The sequence below is a fragment of the Silurus aristotelis genome (assembly GCF_946808225.1).
Source record: "Silurus aristotelis genome assembly, chromosome: 15".
In the NCBI taxonomy this organism is placed as follows: Eukaryota; Metazoa; Chordata; class Actinopteri; order Siluriformes; family Siluridae; genus Silurus; species Silurus aristotelis.
In genome coordinates, this window is record NC_139588.1 from 14574272 (window position 1) to 14596182 (window position 21911).

Genomic DNA, 21911 nt, shown 5'->3' on the forward strand with positions numbered 1-21911 from the left:
TAATTTCTTCTTGTCAACATCCTGTAGTCATACTGTTAAGAATTTTGTGTTGGTCCTACCATGAAAAAATCTAACATTTTGGAAAATTCTTTTTGATGGTAACTACAAGATGGCATTTTTAACAAACGACATAATTAATAATACGCTTTTTGGTTATATTTGCATGACAAATCTGCAACAGTTTGAGTGTTTGTATATCAGTATGAAAAGACAAAAATGCTGTACATAAGTAAGAGTGGATGTATAGGAATTCTTATTACATAAGACAAAATATTCATAGCATATTGCATCAATGAACTACATAGGCAACAGATATTCAACTTGATATTCTCAGTACAGGCTGATAAGTAAACAACTGAGAGTTTAAAAAAAGTTATGGACTTCTACATACGTTATAAAACTCAGCTGTTTCCTTTTCCATACTTATATTTTTATGCAGAAATCATATCCAACTAATATCTGATATCACAGTGCACATTGGTAGTGAAGTGTTTGGTTATATCTGAAAGAGGTCGACTACTGTGCTTATTGAGGCAATTTGTCACTACAGCAAAGCATGCTTTAATGCCTAGCTATGACCAGTGTTTTTTTTGAGTGTGTATGCAAACATTCTGTCATCAGAAAAAGGAGAGAAGGTGGAGCATATGCACTAGGGCTAGGAGTGTATATGTGTAAATATGATTATATTTTGTCGTGTGGTGGTTCCTATGTGACCTACGGATTAAAAGCAAGAGGACCTGCTGAATCTACCGGAATATCAATATCTAAATCGAAACTGGAGCAAAGAGGCAACAGAGTAAAGCCGAAGGAAAATGATTTGGAGTGTCTATATCAATTGAAGGATTACTGCAGTTAAGCATTTGTAAGTGTGGATTGTCATTTGTATCTCCTTTCAAGTGACAAGACAATCTGAGGGTTTGCATCATTCTCAAAGTGATTTTCATCTGACATCAACTTTCTGGAAGCTTCATTAAAAATAATGGAAATTACAAACATACTGGAAAATAATAACTAGAAGAGAACAATTCTGGGGAACCAATATGACGGACATGACAACAGATTGTTTAAAAGTCTGATGAGACATTTATTTTGCAAAGGATTCAAAAATTATTTCTAGCTTGAATGGTAAATCCAACAAGACTGAATCAACGCAAATGCAAACATAAAGGAAATATTCTTCTTGGTGTTTTTTTGGACGTCTACATGTAAGCTTAAATCCTTGCAATTCAAGTGCCTTACATGAGAAAATGGAGAGTTCTTTTTTTAACAACTTTACCAGCCTTTTCAACCGTAGCGAGAAAACTGAAGACACGCCAGTCCTTTCATCTTTTCGTTCCCTCTCTGAGAAAGACACTAAAGCTCAAACTTTCAGCATCCAGTTGACAAAGCAACCTGTTGACAAAGATGTCGATAATGTACTGGAAGTTTCGAGTAAAATGAATAGCAAGACAACATCTGAAACAGAAATTTTAATAGAGCCAGAGGTTGTAGCAAGAACAATTCAGTCTGAAAATGAAGACAACCACCACAGCAAACTGGAACAAAGATCATCTCTGGAGAAAATAACATTTAACATTGTTGAACCTCACAATACTACTGCCCAGTGTGATGGAAAAGGACAAGAATGGAAAAACGAGGTTAAATATTTGCAGACCAACACTCAGGAACCATCAGGTATGAACAGTTATGAGGAACTCCACAGAGACAAAACATTTCAGACAACTTCTACAGATATCAGCAATCCAATGTCTACTGTAGCAGTCTCAGATAAGGCAAATGAGGACATGTCTACTTTTAAGAGTCATCTGATTATACCTAATGGAGATTTTGATACAAATACAAAGTGCATACACTCAGACACAGGCAATAATACGATTCAATTGAACAGGGAATTCTGGAGCTCCTTAGTTCCAGACCAATGTAATGAATGTCATGTGGAATCAAAATCTTGCTCAGAAACCGAAGACACATTGCTCAAAGTCAAGTGTGATCAAGTGTTACTAAAATTAGAACCAACAACTCCCGGCAGTTTCCATGAAACACAGGAAGAAACAAATGATGACAAAGAATTGAGTAGACTAGAAATGAAGAAAAATGATAGACAAGATAAAGAAACAGTGATGAAAGATGAGCATGATAACCTGGTACAAATAGAGGGTGAAAAAGAAGAAAGAGTTATGGCAGAAAAGAAAAAGGATATATTACAAGAATACACCAATTCAGAGTTCTTAGGTATTCCCTCTGCTCCTGGGAACTTAGAAAAGCCACCAAACACTGAAAATGTTTCTAGGCCCACCAAAAGAGTTACCTTTTCCCCAGATATAAAGTTGGAGAAACCTCCTCCACTACCCTCTTTCTTTAGTGGATTGAAAGTGTTGAAAAAAGAAGTGAATGGACAACCTAACAGTCCAGTTCTGATGAAACGGGCCTCTGTTAAACGCACACTTTTCGCCGAGAAACATTCCAGAAATGAGGTTAAAGGAAGCATCCTTGAGCAGCTCTCTCAACTCCTGAGCTTTGATGCTAGCAAAGTAGGAGCAAAAAAATCACAGGAATCCAAAGCAAGTCCTCCAGTGTCACCTATCAGTGAGGCCCCAGAAGCAGAAATGCCTCCAATAGAGGAAAGTGTTGAGGCTCCTGATGCTGCTTCATCAGAGGAACCAGGCAAATTAACAAATTCAGAGACTGCCCTTAATGCTTTCAAGGCTTTCTTTACCCCTAAACCAGCTAAGAGGGACACCTCAGACAATATGGACCTGGATGCTGTAAAGAGGGCATTCAACCCAGAGACAATCCGGGCTATCTTCGACAGAAATTCTAGCAAATCTTCAGACAACAAGAACATCTTTAACATCAAAGTATGCACTTAGAAATTAATTTAGTGTTGTCCATGAAAAAGTAAAAGTATGTTTCAAATGAGAGAATCATGCTTAGTAAACAAATTTAATGTTGTCTTTAGAACCATGTCTGATTGGATAATACTCTCTGTAAAATTATACATAGGATATTTATTGAAACACAACCCCCAGAGAAACAGAACAAAAAAACCTTTAGGGGTTCTAAATTTAATTTTAACAAAATAAAAATTTTACATTAGCATTCACCTGTTCAAATACACCAGATTCAACAGACCAAAAACAGTACAGTGGTACCCCGGGATTTCGGACGCACCCCCGCAGCCCCTATGGTACCTTAAAGAATTAATCTAGACATTATGTCACGTTGATTACAATGTGTTTAAAAAATATATATGAAATTTGTTAGTGAAAACATGGTTTGAAATGTTATTCCTAACGTTCCTGAACATTTGGTCCTGCTGCAGATACCCGCAAATTTTACGATAATCCGCAACTTGCTGTTATTTAGGTTTCTAATGAGAACCCGCTAGTTTCCCGCTAAACCGTGAGTTCCGAACCGCAAATTATCAGGGGTTGACTGTATTTATATATTTATAAATCTATAAATTAATACAAATTAAAGGGGTTTTTTTTATTTAATAAATATATAATGCCTACAGGAAACATGTTGTACATGCCAGGATTATCATGTTATAAAAACTGTTAAATAGTTTATTAAACTGTTTGAATGCCATGACATTAATACAAAACTCATACCCAGACTTTACATTCATACCATGTTGTAGTAAGATACAAGTTTTCCTTTATGTTGTACTAAATACATTCACATATGTTTTGTTTTCTCCTTCAGTCCCCAGAGACCGAGGAGAGGACCCCAGGGCGTCTGCAGGCTGTCTGGCCCCCTCCAAAGCCCAAAGACAAGGAGGAAAAAATTGGGTTAAAATACACAGAGGCTGGTAAGTGGTTGCCATGCATGCAAATTAACATGTGTGAAAGGTAAAGCAAATGTTTGTTCAGAGTGAATTATTTACTTTTTATGTAATGGTACAACACTCTCCAAACAAATGTTAATACATCTCCACCCTTACTTATTCTTCAGATGATTTAATACCTTTTTTTAATCAATTTATTGTTAGCTGTTCCATATGCAAAGCTCTCGTTATCTCGTTAATAAACACATTTTATTAAGAATGCACTCAAATAAACTGAAACCAGGCAAACTGCATATTTTCTTATTCCATCATCACATGCTACTACTATTGACATTCTATGTGTAGTCTTCCAGACAAATATCCTGTAATCCAGCAAGGTCCAGAGTCTACAAACACACCTTGGTACACTGTTAGAATAGTCATATCTCACATGTGACTAAGTCATTTATTTAAGGTGGGGTGAGCTTTTTTGTGACAGGAAACAGCCAACAGTGTTAGTCAGGCACGGATGATGTGCATTCCAGGTTATTTCAAAGTTGTCCAGTTGGTTTGAAGCCTGGGTTGTAGGTTTTTCCAGACTAACCTTGGCACTGTTTGCATAGGGGCATTATCATGCTAGAATAGAATAGAATAGAATAGAATAGAATAGAATAGAATAGAATAGAATAGCCTTTATTTGTCACATATACATTACAGCACAGTCAAATTTGTTCTTCGCATATCCCAGCTTGCTTAAAAGCTGGGGTCAGAGCGCAGGGTCAGCATGAAACTGAGCCCCTGGACCACAGAGGCTCAAGAGCCCAAGAGTGGCAGCATGGTGAGGCCGGGGCTTGAACCCCCGACCTTCCGATCAGTAAACCACTTAACCACTTAACCACTAAGGTACCAGATTAGGGCCAACAATTTCAGTGGAGGGAAATTGTTATGCTTCAGCACACAAAGACAGATCTGTCATATCTTTAGCAGCTTCTTCTCTGTGCTTTAGCATAGAGTTGGTGGTGACTCAGTGGTTGAACAGTAGTTCAAATTCAGTTGACCATTAGTTTAAATTCTGACACTGGTGTTCTCAGAGTTAAAATCTGGAAACTGACAATAACAGCACATAATTTATGCAATTTTCATGCTCCTCAAACCATTCAGTGCTTCATCATGCCCTGTGGATACAGTTACTGTCACCCTGGACAAGATAATTTCCATTAGAATAAAAATGTACACCATAGGATTTTGGACAGTTGATTAGTCAGAGTTTTCAGTGAGTTTCAGTGAGAAGGTACAAGTGGATCCCAGCCATATAAGCAAAATGCACCCACATTATAAGGCATGGTTTCTTTCCCTTTGTCACCCATCTCTATGTTATTTAACAATTATTGTCTCATCTGTAAAACCTGATACCTGAAATGCGTAGTTGGTATATATTACATTTATTTGCCTTCTTAACATAATTTTTAAGTCCTTGCTAACTTTTTCTGTGAACTGCATGAACAGCATATAGACTATGGATGTTTTACAGCTCTGCACAGATCAAGTTAATACTGACTACATGAAATGTTTTGGATAAATTTCATGTTCAGTATTTTGTCTTTGCAGAGCATCAGGCAGCACTTCTACAACTTAAAAGAGAGTGCAAAGAAGAGATTGAGGCATTAGAGGCAAGTAACAAACAAGACATTACCTTAAACTGATAATTTGATGTTCCTAACATATATTAAGTACTTAACAGTATTTAATGTGTAAGAGTGGGGCAAAGTCGTTTTTTTTTTCAGTCATCCCAGTCATTGAACATGCTCAACCATGTTTATCTAAGGATATGTAAAACTTATCCCTGGCTCTCTGAAATTATCCTGGACAGGCAGACTTTAAGCTCCAGCTCTTCCATCTCAGAGAGGAGAATGAAGAATCTGTGTCCAGACTGCAAGCTATAATTGCTGATCTAAAAAAGGCTGCCAAGTGCTCACATGCTGAACTCAGAGATGTGGCTGTGTCAACAGAAGAAAACTTCACCCCTCGAGTTTTTCGCACTGTGTGCATTCAGACAGACCGAGAGACTTTTATTAGGCCTGTGGAAGAGCCAGCAATAAACAAAGACCTTTCCCTTCAATCAAGTGTACCTAAAAAACTTGATCTTGAATCAATTAGCCGAAACCTTTCAGGCAAAAAAGAGTCTGATCTGTCTCCCTTACTGCCATTGGAACCACCCCCACCACCATCACCACCGCCTTCACAACTGTCTGTTCAGTCAGGAACTGATGGTGAAACTACTTTACCATTATTGACTAGTCCTTCTGAATGTCATTCCAAAACTGCTCAGACAGAATATTTCCCACCACCCACACAAGGCAACAGTCCACCCCCTCCACCACCACCTCCACCTACTATCAGAGATGGTCTTTCTCCTCCACCACCCTTACCAGGCCAGGTGCTCTCTCCTCTCTCTGGAAGTGGATTGTTTCTCTTTAGAACTGAGGACAGATCACAGCGGAAGCCAAGAGTGGAACCCATCTGTCCAATGAGGCCACTCTATTGGACACGAATACAGATTCAAGACAGCAGGTAGAATCTGAACACTCCCATCATAAAAACACACTGGAAACATTTAAATAAAAGTTTATTATTCCTAAAGGGTTCATTGGATAGTAAAGGTTTTACTTACTAAATTAATTTTCTTGTAACCCTCATTAAAAATAGAAATACTCTTTTGTAGGGGGCAATACAGAAACATCAAAATATATCTAGACCCTAAAGATTGTTTTCTCTACAAAACAAACAATGTTTAAACATTAATGAAATGTTTTCTTTTTATTAGATCCTGTTCACTCTTACATAGTATTTCAACTGATAAAAACAGACATTTCAAACATCGTTCAGCACACTGTTTAAAGAAATACAGTATATTTGTATAAAAGCAGGAAGGAGACATTTTCAAGACTTCCTGATCAGACTTCAGGGGCAGTATAGGTTTAACCACAGCAGCCTGAGGTCTGTCATTGGGGCCAGTAGTAGAATAAGCAGACCTTCCAGGACCTCTAGTGGTGGAGTGGATTTCTGTGGGATCCTGTTTTCAGGCCTTTGCTCTGCTGTTGCACTGTTATTTGACTCCTCTTGAAAGCCTTCTTCTCTCACTGAGCAACCAGCAAGCCAAAGCTGAACCCAGTCAAGCTTAGCCTTGCTGGATCTCTAAATGTTTTCATGGGAGCAAAAGTTTAGCAAGACAGAGCACTTGTATTTGACCTCCTACTGATTTCACATGCTTTTAGACATGGTTACCCAGAAACAGTAATAGTGTTTTTCCATTAGTTTTTGCATTTGCTTGGTATTTGGTAGGCTGCCTGCTTGCAGTCTTTGAAGTGTGAAAACTGAAACTTGCTAGCCTTTTGCATTGAAAAGAAAAACCCTCAATTATTCAGGATTATGTTAAAACAAGGGGAGGGAGAATGGTTTATACAAACCAAACCTGCATGGTCTCTGGGTGTCTGTCTTCATCTCTGTCTCTTCTCCTAGAAATGATACACTATGGAGCTCGTTGATGGAGCCGGCCATAATGAATAGTAATGAGTTTGCTGAGTTGTTTGCTAAAATGGCTTCACCAGCCAAAAGGAAACCCCTATCTGAGGCCTACAACAAGTCAGCCAAAGCCAAGAAGGTATAAAATCCTCTCTAATCTTCAGGATAATGGTGACTGAGGGAGACTTATACAGTTGAATAACATTTATCAAAACCAGCCAGATGTTTTTATATAGACCTACCTTCTACCTACCTTTCTATTAGTAAGAGCCAGGTCAGCTGTTCACATGTTCACATTATCTTCACATCAACTTCAAATATGTTTGTGGTGTTTTGCTGACTGCTATCACTGCTTGGGTTTAGATGGCTTTTACTTTAATGTTCAAAGTTTTTGCCTTATTATGGGGTAGACAGGAGCAGTATGATTTCACTGTTTTGTTGCTAAACATATCGCTTTCTAATTCATGCAGAATAAATCTAACTGAGTGACATTATTTGTCTTAATAAAAAGAGGCCACAATTGCTGCCTCTGGAACTGATATATGTAATCATGTTGGGATAAAAACTTACATATTTTCTCCACAGCATTTAAGAGTTTAATAAAGATGATCATGGTACTGTTACTCTTGGCCAGAAGGTTTTTCCCCCCGAATTTAGTTATGAGTTGTTCCTGATCTTGCCTAGGATACAACTTGTTTTTTACTTTTAAAGACACTTCTTTAATGATCCTTTAGATCATTAAAGTGTTGGACAGCAAACGTTCTCAAGCTGTGGGCATCTTAATCTCTAGTCTTCACCTGGAGATGAAGGACATACAGCAGGGTAAGAGTTTTTTCACACACAGCTAAACACATCATGCAAAAAAAACACCTTATAAGCCCATGTCAATATATAATCATTGAGTCTTCTATTATGAATTACATTATTAGGAATATTATTTTACATTTTGCAATAATAAGCGAAATATTTGGGGCTTAGATCTATGCTTGGGTGCTGGATACTGTTTGAATGCCAAGTCAACCAGTTGATTTTAGAAAGCATTTTTTTTTATGGTTTTGAGGCCATCTCGTTCTGCTGAGTTGAACAGCCTTGTCTTGGTAATACCATTGAAATGCCTTATTTGGAAAGTGCTTGTGCTACTTAACCACATGGTCTTTCCAACACTGTTAGATTCATTAACAAAATGTACCTGAAATTGAGACCCCTGACCTGTACAGCTCGATAATTTTACCTTTATTAACCTTCTTTTCTCATACATCCAGCATCCACTGATGGACTAATCCAATCACAAGTAAGGTCTGAGAATTAGTGCAGTAGTAGTGACCAAGATAGTAGTGGCTTACGACAAAGTATCTGTGTCTCCTGTGCTGGAGCAGAGAAGATGAGTATAAAAACCTCTCCCTAAATCCCTAGGATTTTAAAAGTCATCAAACAGCACTGGCTGTTACAAGAAGCCTACAGTCCTAAGATCCAAACTAAATAAATTCACCAGCTCACACACTCTGGTTACGTAAGGAGCATGGTGGTCATACATACCACATCTGTAATACAAAAAAAAAACATAGTAGAAAACTATAAAATTACACTTTGCAAAATAAAACTTTAAGACAAACTTCCTTAAGCATCAGACCTCACACATTGACACAAATCTTCTAAAACATGGCGATATTCTAGCAAAAAAATAAATACTGATATACATGCCATTGAAATACAAACCTGAATGCAAATTAAACAAGATTTACCAAACTACACATACCACAGGACTTATTCACCATACACTTACACACCATATTCCAGTCCTGCTTGCTTACTTGCTTGCGCTCTCTCTCTCTCTCTCTCTCTCTCTCTCTCTCTCTCCATTTTTTTTGTCCTGTTCCTGTCACCTGTATTCCAGGTAAGACTGCCCCCTAGCTGTCTTTGCATGCTCTAACACTCAAAATAGCGTGTTATTGTTTACATAGATTATAAACAGGTATGATTGTGAGATTTTGAATGCAACTATAGTGCTTCTACTAGTCGATTAAAAATGTAGTATACAATTTAGGACATATAAAAAGCACAAACAGGAATTTGTGTAAAATATTGTCTGTGTCCTGACTGTACTCTAAAACATAGATTTATATTTGGGTGGTATACACCAGAAGCCAATCTTAATAATCTCCACTCGTGGAATTGACACATAAATTTGATTTGGAACATACAAGCAAAATGAGTTCATCTGGAAACTAATACACCTACTCTTCCTATCGCAGCAATTTTGATGATGGACAACTCTGTGGTTGATTTGGATGCTATTGAAGCCCTGTATGAAAATGTAAGTGTCCTTTCCACAATTCATATTTGATTGGGTATGAGACCACTTTATAAACTGTGCTTTGCTAAGTGTATACATAAACAGCTAAATGCCAATGGGAAGTTAATAACTTGGGATAGTAGTTTAAGAAATATCTTAAAATACTTTGAAAAATATATACTTTGCAAAAAAAATTATTTAAACCACAAATTTAGCTGCTCAGCCAAGACATTTTTTGGTGTCTGAAGATTGCTTTTTGGCTTTCACAGATGTAATTTAACAAGTATTGTGAGCAATAAGTAATTTATAGACTTATATTTCACACCCTTGCCTTAACTCAAGTAAGGCAGAGTAGTTCTGTCATCCTATGAAGACAAGGGTTTTTTTTTAATACTGTCATCTATATAACATAAAAAACAACAGTTACATATAAGTCATGCAATTTTTCTGTGCACATTAATATAATATCCCAGAGCCCATGTTTCAGTAAACTACAAACATCCCTAGCATATCATGTAGTCCTGACCAAGCTTGCTTTATTATTATACATTTTTTCACTGAAATAAGTGGTCTTTTGTTATTGCTGTTGTTGTTGTTTGTTAAATGCACACAATATTTCTTCACTGAATAACTTAGTAGCTACATGTTTGGATATCCATGTTTTGAGGAGTGTTCACTTTGTTAGCTGGGTGTATGTGTTTTTATATGGTCCGCAGAGAGCTCAGCCTGAAGAGTTGGCGAAAATAAGAAAACATTACGAAACCTCAGATGAAGAGCATGTCAGACTGCTGGATAAGCCTGAACAGTGAGATACAGCAATATTAGTAACATATGCACTCTTGTCATAGAACAGAACATTATGTCAGGCATTATGAAATTACTATTCATAATGTTCTCTGCCTAGGTATTTTAAGACAGCAAATTAGTGTTTATTTTATGGGATCAAACTTTGAAATTCATTACAACATAGTAAGTCATTTTTTGTTAATAAACATTGTGTTTTCCTTCCAGGTTCTTGTATGAGCTCTCTTTGATTCCCCAATTTTCACTAAGAGCACACTGCATCATTCTCCAGTCATCATTCACTGATGCGGTTGCATCGGTCCAGCGCAAAACTAACATGGTTCTCCAAGTGTGCAAGGTGCGAGGCAGCTTTGATTCGAACGATATTGTTGATATAAATGTTATAATCAAAATACTCCTTATACAGTATATTATGATCTTTTGAGAAGTTTTCTGCTTAAAAAATATTCATTGTAAAATGTACTACAGATGAGTAGCCACTGTCCATAAACTTTAGGTTTATGTTCAGGGAGTCTCCACCCCATGTCTTGGACACACCAAAAAAATGGATATAAATATTGAGTTAAATATTGTCATGTGTTAATCTGTGACAGGGTCTCCTGGAGCGAGACAGTGTGAGAGATGTGCTGGGGCTGGTCCTTGCTTTTGGGAACTACATGAACGGAGGAAGCAGAAACCGAGGCCAGGCAGATGGCTTTGGTCTAGAGATTCTCCCCAAGCTTAAAGATGTCAAAAGCAAGGTATGGCTTTTTCACGAATTTGATTCAGATATAAATGTTGATCAGCACACTCCCATTCTGCATTCTCAAACCTCGATTTATGTGCACCTAAAACCTGAAAGACACAAAACAATTTTGAGTGTTGGACATGCTGTGTTGACACAGTTTCTTTGCCAAAAACCCTCTACAGGATAACCGCATAAGTTTGTTGGATTATGTAGTGTCTTACTACCTACGCAACCTTGACAAGGTATAAAAAATATTATTATTTTACAATTTTTTGTTTTTGTTTTTATGAAATGCATGAACCGTATTTTATTATCTAATTGTTTTACTTGTTTTAGAATGCTGGGACTGAAAACTGTGTGTTTCCATTGCCTGAGCCTCAGGATGTCTTCCTTGCTTCCCAAGTAAAGTTTGAAGAACTTTCCAAAGAGCTCCGAAAGCTGGGCAAAGACCTTGAAGGTGAGAGCAATGTCCTTACAAAATCTAAAACAAAAAATAGCAATCAACATTTTTCAGGGTTTTTTTGTTTGTTTGTTTTTGTTGTTTTTTGTTTTGTTCTTCTATGTATTGGCACGAGAGCCAATAATCACTGTACATAAAGCACATGTAATTAAGTTTGTCTGTAATCAATCAGATTTCATCCTGTTAAAGCATTGTGTTATTGCATTGTCTGAGTTTTGTTTTGGGGTTTCAATTCTCTGATGTCTTTTTTTTTATGGTCAGTATTTCACATTGATTTTTTATCCCAAGGCTGGGAAAGTTACAACCCTATGACTTCACTTTAATCAGAATAGATTGAAACCATTATATTGCAATACGTTTGGCTTCCAGCCATTGCCCACAGTCATTACAGAGCCATGTTGGGATTAAAATAAGCCATTACAGACCCATGGTAGGATTTAGTGCTTATTGAATATGATTTTGCCGTTTATAATTCTTTTTTTTTTTTATGGTTTAACATCAACTTTATTGTAGTTTATTTACAATGAATTTTGTGTACAATCATATCTCTCTGGACTGTGTTCATATGGCATCACACCATTGCAAAACCTAGAGCATACCTTTTAAAGTGTGTGTGCGTGTGTTTGTGTCTGTGATGATGTGAGCATGTTAGACAAAGTGGAGTCTTTGTGATTTTGCTTTGGCGCCTTATAGATATGTCTTTAATCCTGCCCATCTGATGCTTTTTGGTATTGTATGATTTCAAGGCTTTGTTGGTATGTCGTCGTTGAGGGTCACAGGTTTGCATTGCTGCTGTTCTTATGTAATCTGAGGGAAGAGCGGCTTATCTTCCCGCCGGCCGCTCTCTATCTCTGCACAGATGCACCACAGTTCTCCTGTTACACTGTATCTGCTTCAGTTCAGTGTGGCCCTGCAGATTTGTGTCAGAGATTCTTTTCTTTAGCTCTCAACAAGCCCTCCTTATCGGGCGACTGAGAGACTGCCAAATCTGGCCCATCACGTTCTCCCTTTTGTCTCACTGTTTGAACCTCCCTCATGCCTGCAATGAACCATGTCACTTTTTTGTTTTATATCACTTTGTTTTGCTTTTCAATGGCATGTTTAGTTTGTTTGCCCCGAGCACATAGTTTATGCTTGCTCTCTCTTTGACTGCATTTATCTCTTGTGTTATTCTGTAGTACAGAGAATTTATAATATTTTAATCACTTACATTGGGAAATTAACTGATGATGAAGCATTGCATACAGTAATATTTGCATCCAGGTCTCTTTCTGAATCATAGACTTACAACTACTCAGAATCTTTGACATCTTCGAAAAAGAAATGTTTGTCACACAGACATATGACACTGTTTACATGCTGGAAGATTGCTTAAGTAATCTTCTGTATCCTGGGGGTTCTATTGCATAACCAGTCACCCCACAGTTTACACAAATGCTGAATGAAAACAGTGGCATGCGTAGTCTTATCAGAGGCAGATGCAGATGGACTGAATCCAGCAGGCCTAGGCTCCCATCGCTCTCTATTATGACTGGGACAGCAGTCTGGCCCCTCTGATCCTCGGATTGGCCTGAACTGACGCTGAACAAACGGCGCAGCCTGGTGCCACAGGGGGGGAGTGGCAGCTATCTGCTGCCGCCATCAGCGGTGCCAAAAAACAGACTCTAAACCTCTGACTCCACCACAGGTGCAGCTTCTTCCCCTGCCTCATTTGAAAGAATTTTGCTTATGTTTGAGAAGACAATAAAATATGAAGGACAGTCTGGTAAAAAAAAATGCTTTAAAGCTTAATGATAAGTCAAAATGTAGTTCTTAAAACTTTAGAATTGTAAGTCCCAGGAACATGGGATGCCTGTCCATTTCTCAGCACCATGCATACACTCATTCATTCACTCACTTACAATCTCTTTCATACATACGAGTGATTAAATGTAGCCAAGACACCCAGTGGTATGCATTTTGAAGGTGGCATGATACCGAAGAACCCGGAGGATATCTACATGTACATGTGGAGAACATGCACAGGAACTCCACAAAGACAGTACCTGATTTCAGAAGCACATCTATCAGGCACAATGCTGCCCATTAAATAATAGACAATAATAGCAATAATAAGTTGTAATTTGCAAAATGTCAAATAAATTCAAATTTTTTAATAATATATCTTATTATATTAAAAAGTTTTACAACATTGTTGATAGTCACAAAATGGTAAAACAGCAACACAGAATGAGAATAGGCAATATATATATTAATTTGTCTAACCAACTAAACATCAATGAGATCTTTTGGATGTTTTTTGTATAGATTGTGAGAAGGATGTCCAAAGAGTGTGGAGAACATCATCTCAAGAAAATATTCATCCCTTTAAGGAGAAAATGGAAGCTTTCATCTCCAGTGGTAAGACTTGCATTAAAGTATAAACACTTTCCTCAAGACCTTAAAAGTGGCTTTTTGGCAGTCCTAGGATTTAAACACCTACAGTTATAATAAAGACTATAAGAGCTATAACAGATATTGAAACACAGTTATCTAAATAAAGATTCAGTAGAATTAAGTAAACAGAGCCTCACATGAACAATAACACATGGCATATAAAATGGCATTATGTATTTTACAAAAATAAATCCAAAATGAAAAAGCCATGTGTGAAAAGTTGAGTAAACCCGTACTGCTTCGATAGTATTTTAGAGCTAAGCAGCAGCCAGGTGCTGCTAATAAAAATGCCCTTGAGTAATTGATCTTGAACAAGTTTGACCAAGTTTGGTGTGGAGCATTTATGTTAACACAATGCCAAGCAGGAAAGACATTAGCAATAATTTTAGAAAAGGAATTGTTGCTGCCATAAATTTGGGAACTGTTATAAGGCCATTCTCAAGCAATATAAAGTCCATTATTCTACAGTGAGGAAGATTATTCACAAGTGGAAAACATTCAAGACAGTTGTCAAACAAATTTAGCCCATGGTCAGATCATGCAACACAATGAAAAAAAAAATCAAGAGTAACATCTCAGGCTTTTCAGGTCTCAGTTAGCATGTTAAATGTTCAAAAGGCTGAACAAGTATGCATTGTTTGGAAAGGTTGCCAGGAGAAAGGAGGCCTGGCTTAGGTTTGCAAAGTTGCAAATCTGAACAAACCACAAGACTTCTGGAACAATGTCCTTTTGACAGATAAGACAAAGTGGACATGTTTGGTCATAATGCACAACACCACAGCTGGTGAAGACCTTATACACACCTGTGTATAAGATCCCACAATTCAGATTGTGTGTGTAAGAACATCAAGTCTAAGAAATTCCCAGCAGCATAGACGGTAATGTTCACAATAATTACTCCATTATCTCTACTGCACAGTAAACATCTCATTCAGTTGCCCTGGAGAATATCTGTGATTGGCCCTTTGGGGACCTGATAACTGTCTGTGGTCTTCACTACCTCTGTGAGATATCTAACAGTCGGGTTCAGAAGGCAGACAGACAGATAGGGATCGGGGAGGCTTTGGCAATGAACAAGACATCCAAGTGACTTGACTTATTTGCTTCAACCTTAAAATATGGTTTCTTTAAAAGCTGAGCAAAGCCTGTACTGTGTTTCTAATATAACCAAGTGGAATACATCATTTTCTGTCATCTGGCAACCGTAAAGTTCAATTCAAATTAATTTTATTTTTATAGCGCTTTTAACAATGAACATTGTCTCAAAGCAACTTTACTGAAATAAATAAATTACAAATATAAATAACACTTATAAATAATCTCCTACAAGTTTATCTCTAAAGAGCAATCCAGTAGCAATATTGGCAAGGAAAAAGTGCCTGAGATGGTATGAGGAAGAAACATTTAGAGACTCAAAAGGGACCCCATCATCAGCTCAAAAGGGACCCCATCATCATCAACTCTTAGACTCCTGTGTAAATGATTGTATTAAACCAAAATGCTTCTTAGCATGGAACTCTACTTTTGTTTTTGCAGCCCAAAAAGAACAAATAGCAACTGAGCATCATCTCAGATCTGCCCAAAAAAGGTATGGCATTATTTATATGCGAGCAACTTTTAAATCGCTCTTTATTTGGTGCAAGTTAGAAACCTACTACTGTATATATATATATATATATAAATATATATATATATATATATATATATATATATATATATATATATATATATATATATATATATTCATTTATTTATATATATATATATTTTACATTACATTTATGGCATTTGGCAGATGATTTTTTTCAGAATCATCTTGAATGCCTGCAAAATCCTTTCTTTCTCTCATTTACGTTATCAGCTGTATGTTATCAGTCATTTTTGCTTTGAAGTTAATATGAGAAAAGGCTTTTCATGTTACTGAGAAATATATACGTTTTCGATCAGTTAATATGGAACGCCTGGCACACAAGTCCCCTTTGTAATTTTCAGTACATTTGATAACATATTGGAGTACAATAATATAAATCTGTGATTTACTGTGCAGCCAGAACTTTTGTCTGAACTGCTGTTACAAAATATGATACAGAAAAATATTCAACAGTTATGCCATATACAATTTTATAAACTTTTACTTTTACAAAATAAATCTTTCTACACATATATACTTCATCTCTACCTTCTTTTTGATTCCTTCTCTTAGCTACCATGACCTGGTCCAGCACTTTGGGTTGAAGCTCCGTTCTGGCGAGCAGGATGTCTTACCAGGCCATGTTTTCATGCTATGGTTTGAATTTTGCAATGACTTCAAGACCAGATGGAAGAGGGAGAACAAGGTCATATCCAGTGAGAGGTGGAAAATCAATGTTTTCTCAAGCTTTAACATTGGTCTGGATTTTAAATCTTTTTTTCTTTTTGGGGGCTCCTGGTCTAAATTGAAATTTAAGCTGAATTTATATGAAGTATTTTGACACATTTTGCAGTGTCAAGTGAAAATGATTATATGTGGCCTACAATTCCATTAATTGTTAGAAACATAAACCTCTTTGCTTTTTGCCTTCTGGCTAACTCACTACATATGTGGTTATGGGAAGATTGTGTAGCATTTATTTTTAGCCAAATTATTTTTCTACACTCCAGACTGAAAGAAGCCCAGCAGTCAGTGCGCAACATCACAGCGGAAAAAAAAGTGGAGACAAGGCAGGTCAATGCCAATGGCCTGGTAAGAGTCTAACTTGGTTGTCCATCTATAATCATCAAGAACACTTTTAATAAAGACATAAAAGAGAAAAAACACCACAGTAAAGAATTGAATAACCAATTTAAACATCACACGAATGTAAAATGAAATGCAAAATAAAAACTGACATTTACAGTTGATTTCCACTTGTGGAATATACTGTTTGTGGAAGCAGATCTCCAAAACCAAATTTGACCATAGTGTTATTATAAAGGGAAACAAGGTCCCTCTCTTTTGTTTCTATAAGCAGTGATTTTGTAGTCATTTTCGGTTAATTTTCATGGTCAGACTGCCAACTGTTGTCAGAAAGGATCATCATAAGTTATGTGTAATGTGTACTTATAAAATTTTGTGTTTTGCTTAAAGATATTGAATTTTCAGACCAAACATGATGCTGCTTTCTTTTTCTCATGACAGAAAGAAAGAGTGCGTCTAAAAGAAGCGAGCTTATCTACCATCTAAGACACAACAAACTCTCCATAATAGCATACGGTATACTGTAATATATGATTTATAAACTCAAGCATTTCTTAATTTGTATCTTTATGTAATGTTGGCTTGTTTCTGCATAAGAATCGAACCTTGAAGAAATGCAGCAATTCATGTATGTGTGCTCTTCTCAGATTTATGTGATTGAATGCAGGGATTAACATAAAATTTTAATCAGTTTTCCTCAAATGAATTTTATTTTTGTAGCACGTTTAATAATAGAGATTGTCACAATAGAACTTTCGAGAGAATTTGATTTAACTTCCTGATGAGCATGCAGAAGTTAACTGTGGTGAGGAAAAACTCCCTGAGAAGATAAGGTGGAAACCTTGAGAAGAACCAGACTCAAAAGGGAACCCGTCCTCTTCTGCGTGACTCCAGATAGTGAAATTATAAATCATCAATCCTGTATACCATTAAGGTAAACAGTGCTAAGTGTGATGGAAAGAAAGAGGGTAGGCGGGCTTTTGGATAAAGCAGAAGGTCTGTAACCAAGAACAGCAACCAAGCCAAGTGGGTTTCTTTTTCATTAAACATGGCTAGATTGTCCGATATACCCAGCTATTGTATTTTGAAAGTAAAATATCAGTTTATCAACCTTATTTATGTCAAGTTTATAAACTTTCTGCAGTCTCATTTGAACAGATTCCCAACAACACACCCAAAAACTGCTGCAGACAACAAAATATATCATAGTAGTATAATTTTTTTAGATTTGTATTTAATCATTGAAATACAACCACAGCATAAATCATAATCCCATTAAACTGTACATGACGTAAACATTGAAAAGTCAACTTGTTTTTATCTTTCAATTTTTAATATGCTTTTTGGAAAGGATGAGTGAGATTTTAGGAGCAATAAGAAGTTTATTTCAGAAATTCAGATACAAAAACCAAAGTAATAAATATCCACATTAATAAAAAAAAAAAAGATTTGATTTTTCAGCATTCAGATTTATTAAAATACATTATGTACACAAATCTTTTCATCATTCAGAAAGCTTTCATCCACATAGTGGAGAATGACAGGATTTTTTTCACTGATTACTAAAGTACTATATATTTACATATAATAAAAAATAAACTTTGCACTGAAAACATGGCCCACATCTGTGTTACTAAATGCTTCATTTGTGCATCAATAAGCATAACATGCATTGCAAAACCAAACAGGTTTTCATATAAGAAAATAAAAATGTAAAAGAGCCAGACAACTGACTTCAAGCCAGCTGTGACATTTAATATTTAAGAATAAACTAAAAAACTGAAATGGTATTAGCTTCAGTGTAATAAGAGCATCCGGGCAGGGGAAAATAAGTGAAACACTATACACAGGGCTTCCCTTCTTGGATGACCTGGAGAAGACCTTTGCATTTTCAAAATTTGGTAAAGGACTGGTTAAATTAGTAACCTGTGTTTTTAAAACAGGGCCAAATTTTTCATAATTTGCTATTGACTTAAAAGAAATTGTAAAAAAAAAAAAAAAAAAGCAAGGACTATACTGTACTGTACCTTCACAGGGTGTGGTACCCTCAAGGGTGCACCATGCTTTTAATCTGTATTGTTTTAGCCACAATGATGCAATTTAATCTTAAATAATGAGCATTTGGTCCATAAATTAGTAATCAACCAAAGCACAAAATGATACACACTATATCGCTGTTTCCAGATGAAAAAAAAAATATTAAAGGTATATAATTGAGACTTTTGATTAAGGGCATCAGTCCATCACCCAAAAAGTTACCAAGGTGTATTCAAAATTTGTTTTGTACAACAAAATCTGCAGTATGTCATGCAGTGTTTGTAGAGTTAATGTTAAGAAAGGGATTTTTTGTGTGTGTGTGTGTGTGTGTGTGTGTGTGTGTGTGTGTGTGTGTGTGTGTGTGTGTGTGTGTGTGTGTGTGTAGTACTATTTAATCCAAGTCTATGGAAGTACAGCGGCACTGTTTGACGCGCCGCACGCGTTTTCGTCGGATTCTCGGCACCTGACTCGGGCAAATCAGCGTGTAAGTGACGACCGTGAACGTTTTTGGTTTGCAGAAAGAGCAGGACTGGAAAGCGCTTTCCTCTTGGTAGACGTGACGAGGAATGTAAAAGGAGTTGCACTGGCCGTAGCAGAAGCTGTTGATGATAGTACGGCTGATGCAGCCCTCTTCCTGGAGCGTCTGCTTCAGCGGCTGCGTCTTGCACCAGTCCCGCTTCAGGTAGTGGCGCTCGGTCACATGCAGAGCCTCCTGGCTGGAGTCCAGCACCTCCACAGGCTGCGCCGTCTGCTCCCAGGAGTTCGGGCTGAGTTTAGTGTGATGAGGAACGGCGCCTTGAAATCCACTGCTCCAGCATTCTGCAGGACTGCCGAGTAGCCACAGACCCAGGATCACAACGAACGATACCTCGTTTACCATCTATTCGGGTTAATATAGAAAAGTAGAATTGTTTACAACGCGCATGCGCAGACCTAAAACAAGCTGTAGGTTACCAGCAGGTATGATGAATAGCTATGAATATACATATACAATCCTCAGTTCGAATAAATATTTTTTTTTGTGCTGATCTGTTAAAAAAATCCTGTAATCTGGTAGTGCATAAATATTTCTGAAAAAAAGCATGTATTTTCTGTCAAAATCATATATACTTAGCATTTTAATAATACATTTTCAACACGATTTTTACTACTACAGCTATTAATACTACTACAAATAATAATTATTATTATCATTATAATACTTTAGAAAGCTGAAATAATCGCTCTTTCGCATCTCTTCAGTCATCAGCCTCTAGTAAACTATATACTCTATTTTACCAAAAAATAGCAATAAATAAATAAATTATATATATATATATATATATATATATATATATATATATATATATATATATATATATATATATATATATATAAATTATTCATTTACCTTGTGAAATGAAGGTTGTTGCTTTTTTTTTCGTAAGGTGCCGTTGGGATAAATATATGTATATTATATGTATTATATGTAGCCTTTAAATACAAAAGTATATTGAAGTATCCGCAGCTCTGATCATCCGCAACAGAATGCGCGCAGTTTTAAGTGAAAGTGGGCAGGATGTAGAGAGACAGGCCACGCCCCTATTTCAGCCTGGGGTCGAAAAATTCTCAATTCCAATGTTTAGTTCATGTTTTGTAGTGATATTTATATCAGCATCAACACAAACCATCCAAAACGTTCTGCCTTTCTGTAGCCGTCAGATCATGATTGACATTTCCAAACCTTATACCTTATTCAGCCTATTATTGATATGATAATAATTATATCCTTTCCCCTCAATAACATTTTATTAATGTTTCCAGGAGATTTGACTTTAATATTACAAAATGCTTGATTATAGATTTATAAGCGTTGCACTGTTGGTTCTGTTATAGCGACATAGACACTGTGTATCATGATAGGTATTGTGCTAAATATACTGCATGCCATGGAATAGTAAAATGGCTAAACACAATTATACTGCATTGTACTAATATACTAAAAAAAAAAGGATATGTACTTAAAAAAGAGATCACAACAGCTAGAAACAAATCCCACAGTTCAAAGATCTGGGGACTAAAAAAGAAATATGACGAATATAATCTAGTAAAGAGTTTAGATCTTCAGTAACATGTACCGGATGTTCCATATTAAAAAAAGAACATTACAGCATTTTAGAAGACCCTTTTACAAAGACACATCAAACATGTTTGCGCGTGAACATGTATTTATTTATGCTTCTCAAAACAAAAAAACTATGTGAGGCAAAATACATTTGAAATGATCACTATCTTCAGTTTCAACAGTTTCATCTTATGATTCAAGTTTACTGGTTTTAATTTTTTACATGCACTGATAGATACAACAACTCTATTATACAACTGACATTATAATATTACATTCAGGCTTGTCTTGTAGTGGTTTCCATTTCTTCCTCCTCAGGGAAATGTGGCACAGATTTCTTAGCCACCACATTGTCCAGTCTCTGTCCCATCAGATATGGGTTGGTGCTCTAAAACAGAGGGGCATCTGTCAGCCTTTTTTCTTAACATGATAGCAGCACAAACTGTCTTGTGGCCAGGAGTGTTATGGTTAAAAAAATGTCATAGTGGGTTTATCTAGTATGGATTTTTTTTATTGTTTCATGTTATGACTGTATTCATAAACCATTTAATAAAATTAAAGAAAGAATCCTCTGGGCAGTGTTTGTCTCAGCACACTCTTTTATGTATAACCAAGAAAATCCCACAAACATGACTTCTATAAAATTCCTTATATTAGTAGTTTTGTCATAATTATTAGTCGAGTGGTTGTGAGGAAAGCTATGCATTTTTTGGGAAGTTGAACTCAGGCACGTAAGAGTTGGAGTTTGGAAAAGATGGGGGTTGAAAAGATAAACAGGTAGATCTGTCTGATCACACAAAGCGATTAAACTGTAAAACAGCCTTATTTGTAAGTTTTATATATATATATATATGTGTGGAATGAAATGTAAAGTTTTTAACAAACCCTTTTTCTTCTTTTTGGTCCTCCTTTCAGTTTTTCATATAACAGCTTTTTATTCTGTAAGCACAATAAAAAAAAATAGAATATTAGTGATTGTTAGAAAAAAATATGTTTTGGTACAATCCTGCATTTTTCTCAAGTAGAATAAAAATATTTGGGCT

General features: G+C 36.3%; 3 protein-coding genes across 5 annotated transcripts in view; 1 reads left to right on the forward strand and 2 right to left on the reverse strand.

Annotated features, from left to right (window-relative positions):
• The first annotated feature begins 655 nt into the window (after window positions 1–655).
• fmn1 (formin 1) lies at window positions 656–18023 on the forward strand. Of its 2 annotated transcripts, none has more exons than XR_014536852.1 (17): window positions 656–2858; window positions 3709–3814; window positions 5378–5443; window positions 5644–6340; window positions 7289–7430; window positions 8026–8113; window positions 9544–9605; window positions 10301–10389; window positions 10596–10725; window positions 10982–11128; window positions 11298–11357; window positions 11452–13262; window positions 13883–13975; window positions 15548–15599; window positions 16215–16364; window positions 16652–16733; window positions 17169–18023. XR_014536852.1 is itself a non-coding variant. In XM_083561911.1 (17 exons), the coding sequence occupies exons 1-17, from the start codon at window positions 1248–1250 to the stop codon at window positions 17211–17213; spliced, it is 3741 nt and encodes a 1246-aa protein (XP_083418037.1). In that variant the 5' UTR covers window positions 656–1247; the 3' UTR covers window positions 17214–18023. The 2 variants fall into 2 exon arrangements, 1 of the variants encoding a protein (XP_083418037.1); XM_083561911.1 differs by having other exon boundaries at window positions 11452–11572.
• A 1111-nt stretch (window positions 18024–19134) lies between these two features.
• On the reverse strand, window positions 19135–20268 carry grem1a (gremlin 1a, DAN family BMP antagonist). The gene is made up of 2 exons (XM_083561915.1): window positions 20155–20268; window positions 19135–19644 (listed from the first exon to the last, which is right to left on the reverse strand). Exon 2 carries the CDS (start codon window positions 19642–19644, stop codon window positions 19156–19158), a length of 489 nt encoding a protein of 162 aa, XP_083418041.1. The 5' UTR covers window positions 20155–20268; the 3' UTR covers window positions 19135–19155.
• A 685-nt stretch (window positions 20269–20953) lies between these two features.
• scg5 (secretogranin V) overlaps window positions 20954–21911 on the reverse strand; it is a 3926-nt gene continuing 2968 nt past the window's right edge. For both annotated transcript variants that reach the window (XM_083561914.1, XM_083561913.1), the window contains 2 exons: window positions 21754–21807; window positions 20954–21256 (listed from right to left, as the gene is read on the reverse strand). In XM_083561914.1, the coding sequence (XP_083418040.1) occupies window positions 21146–21256; window positions 21754–21807 (165 nt within the window). In that variant the 3' untranslated portion in view covers window positions 20954–21145. The remainder of the gene's footprint in view (window positions 21257–21753; window positions 21808–21911) is intronic.